This window comes from Geotrypetes seraphini, chromosome 11 (genome assembly GCF_902459505.1).
Source record: "Geotrypetes seraphini chromosome 11, aGeoSer1.1, whole genome shotgun sequence".
Taxonomy (NCBI): domain Eukaryota; kingdom Metazoa; phylum Chordata; class Amphibia; order Gymnophiona; family Dermophiidae; genus Geotrypetes; species Geotrypetes seraphini.
Genome location: NC_047094.1, coordinates 112135191 through 112148541, shown reverse-complemented (window position 1 = coordinate 112148541; position 13351 = coordinate 112135191). Strand labels below are relative to the sequence as shown.

Sequence of the window (13351 nt, the reverse complement as noted above, 5' to 3'; positions counted from 1 at the left end):
TCAGTGTCCAAACGCGCCCCTCTCTCTCCCTCCATTCTGTGTCCCAAGTACCTGCCTCCCTCCAGTGGGTGTTTACCTTCTGCCTAGCTCCTTCCAGCTGCAATCGTTTCTCTGCACAAAGTCGCAGGCAGCGGCTCCTAAGTGTGTCCTGTGGCTGAGACGGAAGCCTTTCCTCTGACGTGGGAGGAGCTTCCTCTGATGTCATAGGGAAGGCTTCCGGCTCAGCCACGAGTCGCCAGAAGGTAAAAACCCGCCGGAGGAAGGCACGTACTTGGGGCACAGAATGAAGGGAGGGAAAGAGAGGGGTGCATTGGGACAAGGCAGGGAGGGAGCACAAATTTCGGACAAAGGACGGAAGGAAGGGGCATGAACTTGGCAGAAAGGAGAGAAGGGAAGCATGAGCCATAGGATGGAAGAATGGAGGGAGTGATGGAAAGAGATGCTGAGGTGGGGGAGGGAACAGAAAGGGAGAATCGGGTGTTTGAGTGAGAGGGAAAGAGATGGTGCACATGGAGAGATGAAGAAAAAGAAGAATTGTTGGGCATAGGAAGGGAGAGAGAATTATTGGACATGGTGGTGGAAGAGGAGTGAGGTTGGATGTGGTGGTGGAGAGGGAAAAGAATGTAAGAGGGGCCTCAAAAAGGTAGGAAGAATACTAGGATCTGAGTTACATACAAATTCAACTTAAAAAAAAAAAAAAGAACCCATTCTTAACCCGGGGACTGCCTGTATTACCTCCTAATATTTTAATTTTAGGTTTGCAATGACTCCAGAACATTAAGGGGGGGGGGGAAACCACTATTGGGTTTTTATCACAGCACCACTAACCTCATGATCAATATGCAGTTTATGATCTTTCCAGGCCTGGAGAGACTTATACAGATCCTTGTCGCACCGCACCGTGTCATTGGCCAAAATGTAGCACCTGTCCAACACCACAGAAAGTGAAATGAGACCAGCATCTGAGATACAATTTCACTACAGAAAAGCAGCGACATAAGAAGGGTCATTTAATAAGAAACTGCCTAGCCCAGGGGTAGGCAATTCCGGTCCTCGAGAGCCGGAGCCAGGTCAGGTTTTCAGAATATCCACAATAAATATGCATGAGATAGATTTGCATCTCGAGGAGGCAGTGCATGCAAATCCATCCCATACATATTCATTGTGGAGATCCTGAAAACCTGACCTGGCTCCGGCTCTCGAGGACCGGAATTGCCTACCCCTGACCTTGCCTAAGAGGGGAAGACAACGCCTACTTAGGCGCTAGATTAGAAAGAAAAGCAGCTCCTACTTCTCTCTAAAAATATTGGCATAAGTAGGGTTACCATATTTTTCTCCAGGAAACCCTGGACACATGACCCTGCACCGCCCTCCCCCCCCCAAAAAAAAAAAATCTCCTCTCTTCTTCCAGACGAGCTCCGGCCGCATCTGGAGGGCCTGGAGAATGCGCAGATGTGTGCGACATCATCCATGCATGCTCAGAGGCCCTCCAGATGCGGCCGAAACTCGCCGGGGCTTTCTAAAACCCAGACAAATGCTGGGTTTCGGAAAATCCGTCTGGGAGCCCGTACAGTCCTCTAAAAAGAGGACGTGTCCGTGTTTTCCCTGGACGTCTGCTAACCCTAGGCCATAAGCGATAGCAATTTGTCAGCACCACATGTAAATGTTATCATTTTATAATTACACACTTGTTTGTGAGCTTGGCACACATTCACGCTTCTGTACATGCATCAATTAGATACACATCATTATGAAGGGAAACAAAAACCTCAAATCTCCAGGGAAAGCAAAAAAAAAGTCAAGAGTAGTGGAGTAGCTGAACCAGGTCCCAGGTAAAAAAAAAAAAAAACCATACAAACAAACACATCAATAATAATAAAAATATGTAATAAAACAATGTACACAATAATAGAAATATAGAAATCCAATAGGAGCAGTAAAAGTCCCAAATAACAGAAGGCACTGGCTCTAAAACGTAAAACAAAGAAGGATGCCCGGGGTACCTGGAAACAAAAATGACTGTTTACCCATATCTGCAATCCTTGTCACCTACAGCAGTGGTTTCCAACCCTGTCCTAGAGGACCACCAGCCAGTCAGGTTTTTGGGATAGCCCTAATGAATATGCATGAGAGAGATCTGCATATAATGAAGGTGACAGGCATGTAAATCTGCCCCATGCATATTCATTAGGGCTATCCTGAAAACCTGACTGGCTGGTGGTCCTCCAGGACAGGGTTGGGGACCACTGACCAAGAGGACATAGTTTACTATTACACTTCTCCCTCCGTATTCGCGGGGGATGCGGGTGGACCATAGGCGCAAATAAGGAAAAACACAAATAACTTTTTAAATGTTATTCGTGGTTTTTAGAAAAAGCCTTCTGTTTTTATTATTGGAACTGCGAGTAACTTTTCTACAGCGATTTCTGGGCAGGCATGCTGGGAAGAAGCCTCTCTCTCTATGGATTCTGGGAAGCAGTGTTTTTCTCAGTGCACACTGGGAAGCATGGAAGCAGCAAGTTTGTGGGAGAAAGTATGGTAGCAGCGATTTTCAGAGTGAATGGTAAGCGATACACTTTTTTAATCGGTACAGTAAAAGGAAAAAGAACTTTAATGATGACATAATTTTTGGGGAGCGGAGTCAGCTTTCAAAAAATTGTTAATAAGTGAATCCGCAGATACGGAGGGAGCAGTGTAAACACATTAGAATAGCATTTAGGGCCGGCCTTTTCAGTGTTTTGGCTGGATGAGGTGCGAGGCATCTATATTTGTGTATGTGTGGGGGGGGGGAGGTGGGAATTTCAGGGTAAAAGAGGGGGTTTAATGGGGGGGAATATGGTGAGATGCTGGATTGCAGGGGGGAAGAGGAGGGCATATATATTGTGTTGGTCTGTTGAGGTAGGGGGGCTTGCCAGTTCTTTGAAGTTGTTACGATCGTTCTGATTGGAGGAGATGCGAATAAGATGGGGGGAGGGATAATGTCACATGCATATGAATCACATTACACACACGTTATCAAAGTGTTGAGTATTCTTTCAAAGGCAGGTAGACGTTATAAATATTTCACCTATTATGCCAAGGATCCCGAGACTGCCACATGAGTAATATAACTCAGCGCGGCTGTATACAGGTACGCCGATGCCAGGTTAGGATAGTTTCTCTAACGGAATCCCAAGTGCCCAGATGTGGTCACTGAGCAGCAAACCGGGGCACGTATGTAGAATTATTGCTGTCACCCCCTCTGAAAAACTACAGCACACAAAATATAATGCTACATATTCATAAATAAAATAAGCCAAAAGATATCTAGGAATTGTTTTCATTACCATATTGGTCCTGCAGATAACGACGCCTAAAAGGGACCCCTGTCATTTTGAAAACTTCTCTGTTGGGTTGCCCTTTACCCTTGAAGTTTTCACAGTTCCACGATGTGGATTAGACCTCATGTTTCTGGAATGCTCTCCCACGGGACTGGAAGTCTTTACACCCAGCATTTAAAGCAGACTTTTGGGACTGTGGAAGGATTTGTAGGATTTTTTTTTTTAATGGTATTTATCACAGTGACCTGTAGTATTACCAATTTCCAGCTTAGAAAAGCTTTTATTACGGGTAGACTCTGTTCAGGGTAATCCATCTGCAGAGCAAGATCAGTGATGAATGGGCGTGGAGGCGGGGCAGGAAGAAGCAGGATCTTAAAACTCTACAGGAAGCGAGAGACAACTTTAGACTGAATATGTTGTGTACTTGTACATCAGGGCCCAGACAATCAGATTAGAACTATTCTGCCCAAACCTTACCACAGTTTTCGCAGAAGACTAGAGAAAAGGCGAGTGAGGGATATTTGGTTAGCAGGAAGACATTAGAAGGAAATTATGTTGGACTTCTCATGAATCTTTTTATGAAATACAGTACCATGGTCAACACAATATCTCGTTGTAGAAAATCTGGTGAAAGCACACAGTGTAGGAGTAGCTCAGTGGTTAGAACAGCGGACACGGGCAAGTTCCCTCAGCTAATACCTGTGTTAATGCATTAACAAACATGATCATGCTTTCTATGCATGGTGGCTTATTAGCAAATAGATTCCATTGGCAACAGGTCTGCGTTTAACATGTTAATGCATTAACACATATTAGTAGAAAATCTAGCCCTTAGGTTGCAGTAGAGAATGACACGGGGGATAAACTTTTTCCCGTCCTCGTAGGTTTTGTCGCTGTCCCTGCCCCATTCCTGTAAGCTCAGTCTTAACCACACAAGCCTTGCACACTTATGATTTTAAAGTGTTAGAGGCTTGTGCAGATGAGGCCAGAGCTTGCAGAAATGGGGCAGGAAAAGAACTTGCTGGGACGGGGAAAAATTTGTCCCCATTGTCATTCTCTACTTGGGAGAACAATATAGAAAATTGAATAAATAAATAGTGTGAAAAGCTTCAGCCTCTGATAACCAGAGCTGGTATTGTGATGTCATAATGCCTCATTCCACCAATGCCTAAGAGCCAACCTCATCAATGATGTCACAATGGCTTCATTATACTATACTTAGCTCTTTCACTATATTTTGTTTTCTAGAGTGGTTCAGTGTAGAGAATGACAAGGGGAAAAATTTTCCCCCGTCCTCACAGGAACTCAATTTCCCCGTGAGTTTTGTTGTCCCATTCCTGTAAGCCCTGCCTTAACCGCACAAGCCATGAACACTTATGATTTAAAGTGTTTGAGGCTTGTGCAGATGAGGACAGAGCTTGCAGAAATGGGGCAGGCACAGGAAAAGAAACTCATGGTTGCTGTACATGAAGAAGGACATGGTACTACTCGAGAGGGTCCAGAGAAGAGCAACCAAGATGGTTAAGGGGCTGGAGGAGCTGCCGTACAATGAAAGATTGGAGAAACTGAGCATCTTCTCCCTCGAACAGAGGAGATTGAGAGGGGACATGATCGAAACATTCAAGGTACTTAAGGGGATAGACTTAGTAGATAAGGACAGGTTGTTCACCCTCTCCAAGGTAGGGAGAACGAGAGGGCACTCTAAAGTTGAAAGGGGATAGATTCCGTACAAACATAAGGAAGTTCTTCTTCACCCAGAGAGTGGTGGAAAACTGGAATGCTCTTCCAGAATCTGTCGTGGGGGAAAACACCCTCCAGGGATTCAAGACAGGGTTGGACAGGATCCTGCTTAACAAGAAGTGCACCGGTAGGGCTAGTCTCAGTTAGGGTACTGGTCTTTGACCTGGGGGCTGCCGCGTGTGCGGACTGCTGGGCATGATGGACCACTGGTCTGACCCAGCAGCAGCAATTCTTATGAGTTCCCATGGGGATGGGGAAAAATTTGTCCCCGTGTCATTCTCTAGGTTGTAAGTCACATGAGGACAGGGAAATGCCTAACTCGCCTTCAGCTACCATTGAAAAGGGGTGAGATAAATTCATGTATCATATATACCTGTGCGTAACCTTAATTGAAGTGGGCACCAGGAGCTCATTGGTGATGCTGCCAGTGCCACTGTATTCCTCCATATCTTTGTCCTCCTCTGTCACATCCTGCTCTGCCATGTGCCTCTTGGTGACATTTTGGGATAGGAGAGGTTGGTATGCTTCTTCCTTCTCCAAGTTGTGCATTTCTCCATCTATTTCTATTGACACTGACCGGATAGAACGATTTCGCATGTAACTTGATTTGTATTCTAGGGGGGAAAAAACATGGAGATATTTGATAGCATTTTTATCCATGCATAAAATGGTTCTACCAATAAAAGTAGATTTTACAGTAATTAAAACTCAATCTAAGCCAAAGCTGCCCTCTCCTACCTTCTGTCTTGTTAGCATGTAACAGATGGATAACTGGCAGAGTGTACAAAGACAACAGGAAAAACACAGATGGGCATACAATAGCTAATGTACGAAGCATCTCTCTCAGCCTCATAATGGAAGGAAATCTTTAGCATATCTGGCCCTTACGAGCTGGACACACATGTAAAGTCGCTTCACGGTTGCATGGAAACAAGAACTCTGAGGATTGTCTAGCAGTTCATTAAAATAGCCAGAAGATGGCAATACAGGATAAAAGAAAAGTCACACAGTTATCTGAAATTTGATAGAGAGAAGGTGAATAAGTGCAGTTCCGCTATTAAGGATTTTAAGAGATTCTTAGTTGATTCTGGAGGTGCATGTTAACACACACACTGGAGTTCACACTTGGAAACCCACTCTAAGGATGTTGCCAACAGTAGGGGTTATATGGCTCCAGAAAAAAGGAGGGCCGGATTGAGACATCTGAGTTTTACTTCCACTGAAAGCAATGGAAGTAAAATCTTTCTGGAGCCCTAGCCAACAGGAAAGTGACATATGGACTGCAGCCAAACCATGATTAGCAGGTCCATGGTTACCTGGTCTTGTGGGCGGGGGCTTTGAAGACGCCTCCTGAAGTAACGTGGCAGTCAGGCACATAATACAAGTTTTAAAAATAGCCTTACCCACCTTCAGTTTTTATTTCATTATTTTGCTTGTCTTTCAAAAAAACTCAGTGTGGATTACACTCATAAAATACAGAGACCCAGACAACTGCAACAAATATATTTCTAAACCACTAAGTAACAATTCCTAAACCTATGCTTGTTTTTGGGGTTTTCCCCAAAAACATTATGGACACGTTAGCATTTAGCACGCGCTTATACGGCTAGCAATCTAAGGCTAGCATGCCTTAGTAAAAAGATCCCTATGTTTTTTTTTTAAAACACAGATAGCTCTAATTTGCAGCAAATTGTACCTCTAAATTGTAGCAAATGCAGGCGAACTTGAAAAGGACTCGAATCCCGAGTCCTTTTCAAGTTCGCCTGCATTTGCTACAAAACAGTATTTGGTCTTTCACCAAAATACCTCTCCCCCCATTTCACTATGTATTGCACCAATAAGAAATCCCGCAGAATTCAGATGTTTGCCTTCCCCTCCATAAAATTATGCCAGCTCAAAAGATTCCTCGACAAAACCTTCGCCTTCCAGGCGGCTAAGCTGAATCCTTGGCTAGCCCAAATGATGCTGGAGGCGCCGACCTACCTCGACTTCAGAAAACTGCTCAAAACATACCTTTTCCGCGAACAGGACCCTTAACCCTTATTCCCCGCAACAATCCAACTCCCGCTCCACCCCCTCCTTTCTCTCCCCCCTCCCCTCCCTTGGTTCCCTCTCCCTCCCTCATCTCTCCCAATCCAACTATGATTAACTTCTGCTAAAACCCCAATACTTCCTTCCTCGTTGCTTGTAATTCCGACAAAATTTTGTAAATCCGTGTTCAGACCGGATCCTAATTTAACTGATGTGAACTGCCTTGAACTCTTTGGGTATGGCGGTATATAAGAACTTAATAATAATAATAATAGTTTTTAACTTGGTTTTTTCCCCAATTTGACATTTTATTCCACTTGGTTGCTTTTTCTTACGATTCCCACACACTGCTCACTAGGATACTGATATCCTGCAGTTCACACCCTTCGCCTTCCATTCCAGTAACAGGGATCATTTCCAGAATCATGAGTCAGTTGTGGCCTTTTCCAGCCCGGTTCTGCCCCTTCCTATCTGGAAGGAGAGCTGGGTGGACTCCCAGTTGGTTCAAATCCCCTCCCATGATCTGTCACCACACCCTCCTACAGACCAGAAAATGCATCACAAATATTCCCAGCTGTTTCTCTTTAAAAGTCCAATTTTCCCTTCAGCTGGTTTGTATCATCTCTTGCCTGAAGCAGTCAGGACTCATCTGACATTTACATGATGTCTCTGTATAGAGACACAGAGGCAGTGAATGCACAGCCTGCATAAAATTCTTGATGCTGTGGTTGTTCTGGGTAGAACTCCAGAGAAATGCACCAAGCCTGTACACCTAATACAGCAAATTCGGCTCCCACTTAATTTAATGCAAGCAGGCTAGGAGTGGACAAAAACATGGAGGCTACATTGGGTGCAGTGGCTTAGTGGGGGTGGTGGTGTTATGTCATTCCCCCCACTCCGCGTCCCCATGTCATACTCGCGCCACCCCTTCTCACTCCCGTACCTCTAAATCTTTGCCAGTGCAAGCAGAATTTCAACCTATTGCTCACGCTGACTTTCCCTCCAACATCACTTCCTGGCCCCATGACCTGGAAGTGATTTTGGAGGGAACCAAGCCTGCGTGAGCAACAGACTAGAGCAGCTGCTTGTGCTGGCAATTTTAAAAAGGTACCGGGGGGGGGGGGAGGGGTGTGCAGGGAAAGGAGGAAAGGTGCCTGTGACCCACTGAGACGGTGCTCAGGGTAGTCTGCCCCCCCTTTAACTATGCCACTGATTGGGTGCCATTACAGGGTTGGTGAGACACTGAGGTGTGTATAGTGGGGGTGTCCTCTGGACAGCAACATTCACACTTTTGTGAGCATAGATATAAGCGCACCATTAAAGAAAGGCATTCAGGGCTGCGAGGGATAATGGCAGCACTGGTCAGCAGTGTACGATGGGTCTCCAGTGCCCAGGGTCAATGCCTACATTTGTGTTATGCTCCCAACACACCATGACACAAAGGTCCTGCACCTCTCTCAGGCTGGTGCCTGGCAGCCATGACACCCTCTTGACCTTCCTCCATTGGTATGCCACTGTATACCCTAGAGGAAAGGAGGGATGGAGGGAAATGATACAGACGTTTAAATATTTCAAAGATATCAACATGCAAGCAAATCTTTATCAAAGATGAGGAAGAGGTGTAACTAGAGGTCCTAAGTTGAGGCTTAGGAGAAATATCAGGAAATAGTTTTTCACAGAAAGGATGGTGGAGGCCTGCAATGTGCTCTCATGGGAGGTTATAAAGACAAAACCAGTAACGGAATTCAGGAATGGGTGGGATAAACGCTACACAGAAATCAGACGGAATCCAATTAAAGCAACAACTTAAAAACGATCTTAGGACTGATGTGAGCTTTGATGGCAGCCTCAAAGGTTGGGAAGTATGACCGATGCCAGGCGCCCCAAGAGATTAGGAATCCAAAATTCTTCAAGGATGAAGATAGTAGCAGCCAAGAACAATGGTTCGCACACTAAGATATAGAAGTGAGATACAATTAAATTTAAGTGTGGTGGTGGGGGTGGGGGGGGGAGTCCTCAGTTTACACAGCTAGACGCTAAATAGACCAAAGCATCAGCTGTCGCTCGGTCTCACTCCCCAAGAGATTAGGTACATCAGCAGTACAGCTCTATTAAAACCAAATACTAATCCAAAATACGCTGTGTGAGGGGGGGGGGGTCAAATTGTGGAATTCCCTTGTCAGTCAGTTACGAAAATGTTATGGCAGGGGTAACTTCAGATAACTGCTTAAAGTGCAGTTATTTGTTAATGCATTTTTTTTTAAGCAATTGATTTTTGTGACTGTTCCTTTGCTGGGCATCTCAAATGACTTTCCAAGGATTATTTGTTTGTGTTTGTTTGATTTTATTTGCTTTATTGAATTATGTATGTAAAGATATGTAAACCGTTTAGGCTTAAATGGCATAGAAAATCATAAAATAAATAAATAGAGTGTAAGTTATGAAGTAGAGTCTGTATAGAGTGCCAGATTCAACCCTGGTCACTTTGTTGAGCAGATCATACAGATCTTTATCTGCCAACATTTACTGTGTTCCTCCTGGCAATCTGTGGCAGAAGCAGTGGTATGATCTCGGGACTCATGAGAACTGGCAGAAGCCATTCAGGGAGCAGCTCAGGGCTGGTCAGGAGCGCAAAAAAAGCTTGCTCCTGCCCAGTACACCGCTAGGCTGCGAGAACTCAGGCAGCCATTCAGGGAGGAAGGGGCGCCGAAAGCTTGCGCCTGCTCGATACACCGCTGGACCGCCAGGGATTCAAAAAGCCGAAAAAGGTACACAGGGGGAGGCGGGAGGGAAGTAAAAAAAAATTGTTAGCCGGGACAGGAGACGGGAGGGAGCCCGCCTGTCCCCGGCCTACCACTGGACCACCAGGTCATATGGCAGGCTTGGTGGAGGCCTGCAGGACATTGGGAGAGAGTGAAGTCAGGGTACAGGGCAGGGAGGTGGGACAGGCTGCAGAGCCTGGCGGGGGAGGGAGGGGAGTGGCAGGACAAAGATCCTGGCAGGGCACATGATATTACCCCCCCCCCCCCACCATCTTATATTTGAGTCGACCTTTTTCCTCCTTTTTGGGGGAAAAAGGGTACCTCGTCATACTCAGATCAACTTATAGTAAAACCCCCACGAGTTCGTGGTTCGTAATTTGAGGTATTTTCCGACCGCCACTTCCTTGTACTAAAATCATGGTTACACCAATCAGGAGCTGCTTTGACACACTATCTGGCGTGTCAAAGCAGCTCCTGATTGGTGGTGCCTGACTTTAGTACCAGGAAGAGGCGGTTGGAAAATACCGCAAATGATTTTCAGCACCCGCCGGCGCCCCAGCTGCCCTCTTCCTGCTTTCGATTAGCCCCTTAAACCGCACTCGCGGTTTTTCAAAATTCACGGGGGTACCAGGAGTACTGTATATTCGAGTATATACAGTATGCCACTTCTTAATCCAGTTTTTTTTTTTTTTTGCAAAAGAAAAGAGTATGTACAAAATCAATCTAGAAGAAAATTTCAATTCAGTTAGTAGCTACGCAAAAAAGAAACAAACCCCAATGGGGACTAAACCCTTCCCCCCTTAGTTATTATTTCACACACAGATGTCAAGTCATCAAAAATTACAGCAGCAACATTTGGAAAATATAGTCAAAGTCCGATACGCAAATTCATTGCCAAGATGGGGGACTGTTACAGCTGGAATTATGTACACAGAAGCAGGCAAATTTTATTGTAGAGGCTGAACTCTGACTTAGGCAGCCGTGAGCTGGGCATCCTCTCAACATAACCTCATTTATCACGTTTGGCTACCGCTGTCAAGCTTGTGATTTAACACAGACATCACTCCTGCTAGGGCTGCCGTGCTAACTTGCTGTGTGTTTAATGATGCGCTAAAGCCGAGGTTTGGACTTAAGACACCTTAATCAAATGCAGATCACACCGAGCCTCTCCTGCTGAGGCACCATAATCAGAACATTGTGAAGGTTTCTTTAATTATACTCCGGTGCTCATGAGAAGGATAATTTTCAAAGCCACTTCTGCAAGTAAACTGGTGCTTTATAGGAAGAAATGATCCGTTACAGTACTGTGTCTTTACTTGCATATCAAAGTTATATGTGCATAGCCTGAAACCCTGTGAGCTTCCCCACTGGTTCACGAGGTGCTTATGAGGTAGGGTTGCCAGACGTCGGGATTTTCCCGGATAGATTTTCAAAACCTAGCACTTTGTCACATCCACACATGCGTGGATGCCTCTGCGGGGTCTGTGAGGTCCAAGTTTTACCCCCTCCCAATCCCAACCACAAAGAGAAAAGAAATCAGCATGTGTAGAAGTTAAAACGCAGACCCCCATGGAACTAAAAGCCCATGGCCTTAAAAAGAAAGCAGCTGTGATGTGGAGTCCTCAGGGATCCTCATACTTTCTCTCCTCCAGATCTTGCTCACTTTACCGATTCTCGTTTTAACTCCCGCAGACCTCACGGACCCTGCTGGAGGGGGTAAGATGAGCATACACGGAGTAAGCGGGATCCGTGAGGTCTGTGGGAGTTGAAACAAGGATCCCTGCAGACCTCATGCCACGGCTGCTTTCTTTGTAAAGTCATATGGTAGACATCCACGAGGTCTGTGGAATCATCGTTTATAGGTCCATCAGAGCAAAAATTTGCTTACCTCTGTTATGGCAACTGTTATTTGTAATTTCAGTTTAAGGGCATGCAGTTAAAATTTGCGAGGTCCATGGGGTCCTCGTTTTACCCAGTGCCTTCTTTGTATGCATGGTAGTTTCTTTCCAACTCCATAAGAAATCAAAACCCAACTATTCAAAAAAATTATCCAGATGTCTTAACTCTAACCTTTGATTCTCCTCCGTGTAATTCCCTCAACCTCTCCCCTTCCCCAGTTATCCTACCCCTCAAAGCCTCAAGCATGTCAACTGCTTCCCAAACTGTATATATACTGGAACTGCACTATCTCCTACCTGTACAGCTCCCCAAATTGTAAATCTACTAGAATAGCCCAATTTTCCTTGCTGTATCCCATTCCCAAAACTGTAATTTCCAATCGTCTTGTAATTCTCCTGGAAATGTCCAGATGTCTCTTTTGTAATCCGCCCAGAACTGCAAGGTACGGGCGGAATAGAAGTCAGTAATGTAATGTAATGTAATTTAGTGATACACTCTATCCAAGCATCTGCTCTATGGTCAGCTAATGATCAGATAAACTCTAGTTCTTTGTGTGCCACGTACTTTCAAATCACAAGCTTGCAAGCGAAAAGTAGCGTCAGCCTCCTGGCTTGCCCAGATTCCCTTTCATGGTCTGATTTATCTTTTTGCTAATGCATGCAAAAATTGTTGTGAACTGTACAGATCTTTCTTGCTGAGCTATACCCAGCTAATAAGTTCCATGGAACGGGCTACCCTGTTGCTACTGGCAAATCTTAAATTTTGAACATCTGGATTTTGCATTTCTCTGTAACTGTTCACCAGTAACTTGAGCATTCGAATTTCATATCACTGAGCTCGCCCTCCCCTCTCTCCAACTCCGATTGTTCTGAAAGAACGTTCCCTGCCTTTCTCTTCGGAGGAGACCAGGAATTTTAAAAGATGATCCCGTCAGCCTTTCTGATGTTGCAAGAAATTTTAAGATATCCCCGCACATGTCAAACAAGACAGAACATTTTTTTTTTTTGAGGGGGGGATTGTTTTGTCTTGTTTGAAATTCTAACATCTTTTGTACCAGATGTTTCAGGACATTCTATGTGGGGCATAATTCAGTTTTATCGAGGGTGAGCTCAGCAATTCTGGACCGACTTTTGGCTCAGTAAAGCTCTCACTAATCCAAAACTGTCCAATCAATCAAGCAGGCTGTAAACAACATGAACATTTTTAACACTTAGATGGCATGAGCATTTCTGAAGACGACACTGGAGTCCCCTATAGCCAGTCTTGTTTTCAGGAGGATTATTCGTCAAGGTAAATGATCAGGAGGGGGAATCATGGCCGTTTAAATAGCTTGTGCTGGGTAACGCCGGAATATACAGTGTCACTGATCAAGTTTCAAGTTTTATTAAGGTTTGTTATCTACGCAATATCATATACTTCAATGCGTATAATATTTTTTTAAAAAAGGAGGACAAACAAAATCTTTTTATACAATTGAATACAAATTATATACGTTCTAATATATAACTGGTACAGAAGGTAAGGGGGATGATGTAGTCTCCCTATTTCTTTTTGGGTTGTGCCTAAATCCAGTGGCGTAGTAAGGGGGGGGTTTGCTGG

At 44.8% G+C, this 13351-nt stretch overlaps 1 protein-coding gene across 2 annotated transcripts in view; it reads right to left on the bottom strand.

Annotated features, from left to right (window-relative positions):
* SULF2 (sulfatase 2) overlaps nt 1–13351 on the bottom strand; it is a 277195-nt gene that overhangs the window by 17013 nt on the left and 246831 nt on the right. For both annotated transcript variants that reach the window (XM_033963557.1, XM_033963556.1), the window contains exons 13-14: nt 5434–5674; nt 829–925 (exon numbers count right to left, since the gene is read on the bottom strand). In XM_033963557.1, coding sequence (XP_033819448.1) covers nt 829–925; nt 5434–5674 — 338 coding nt within the window. The remainder of the gene's footprint in view (nt 1–828; nt 926–5433; nt 5675–13351) is intronic.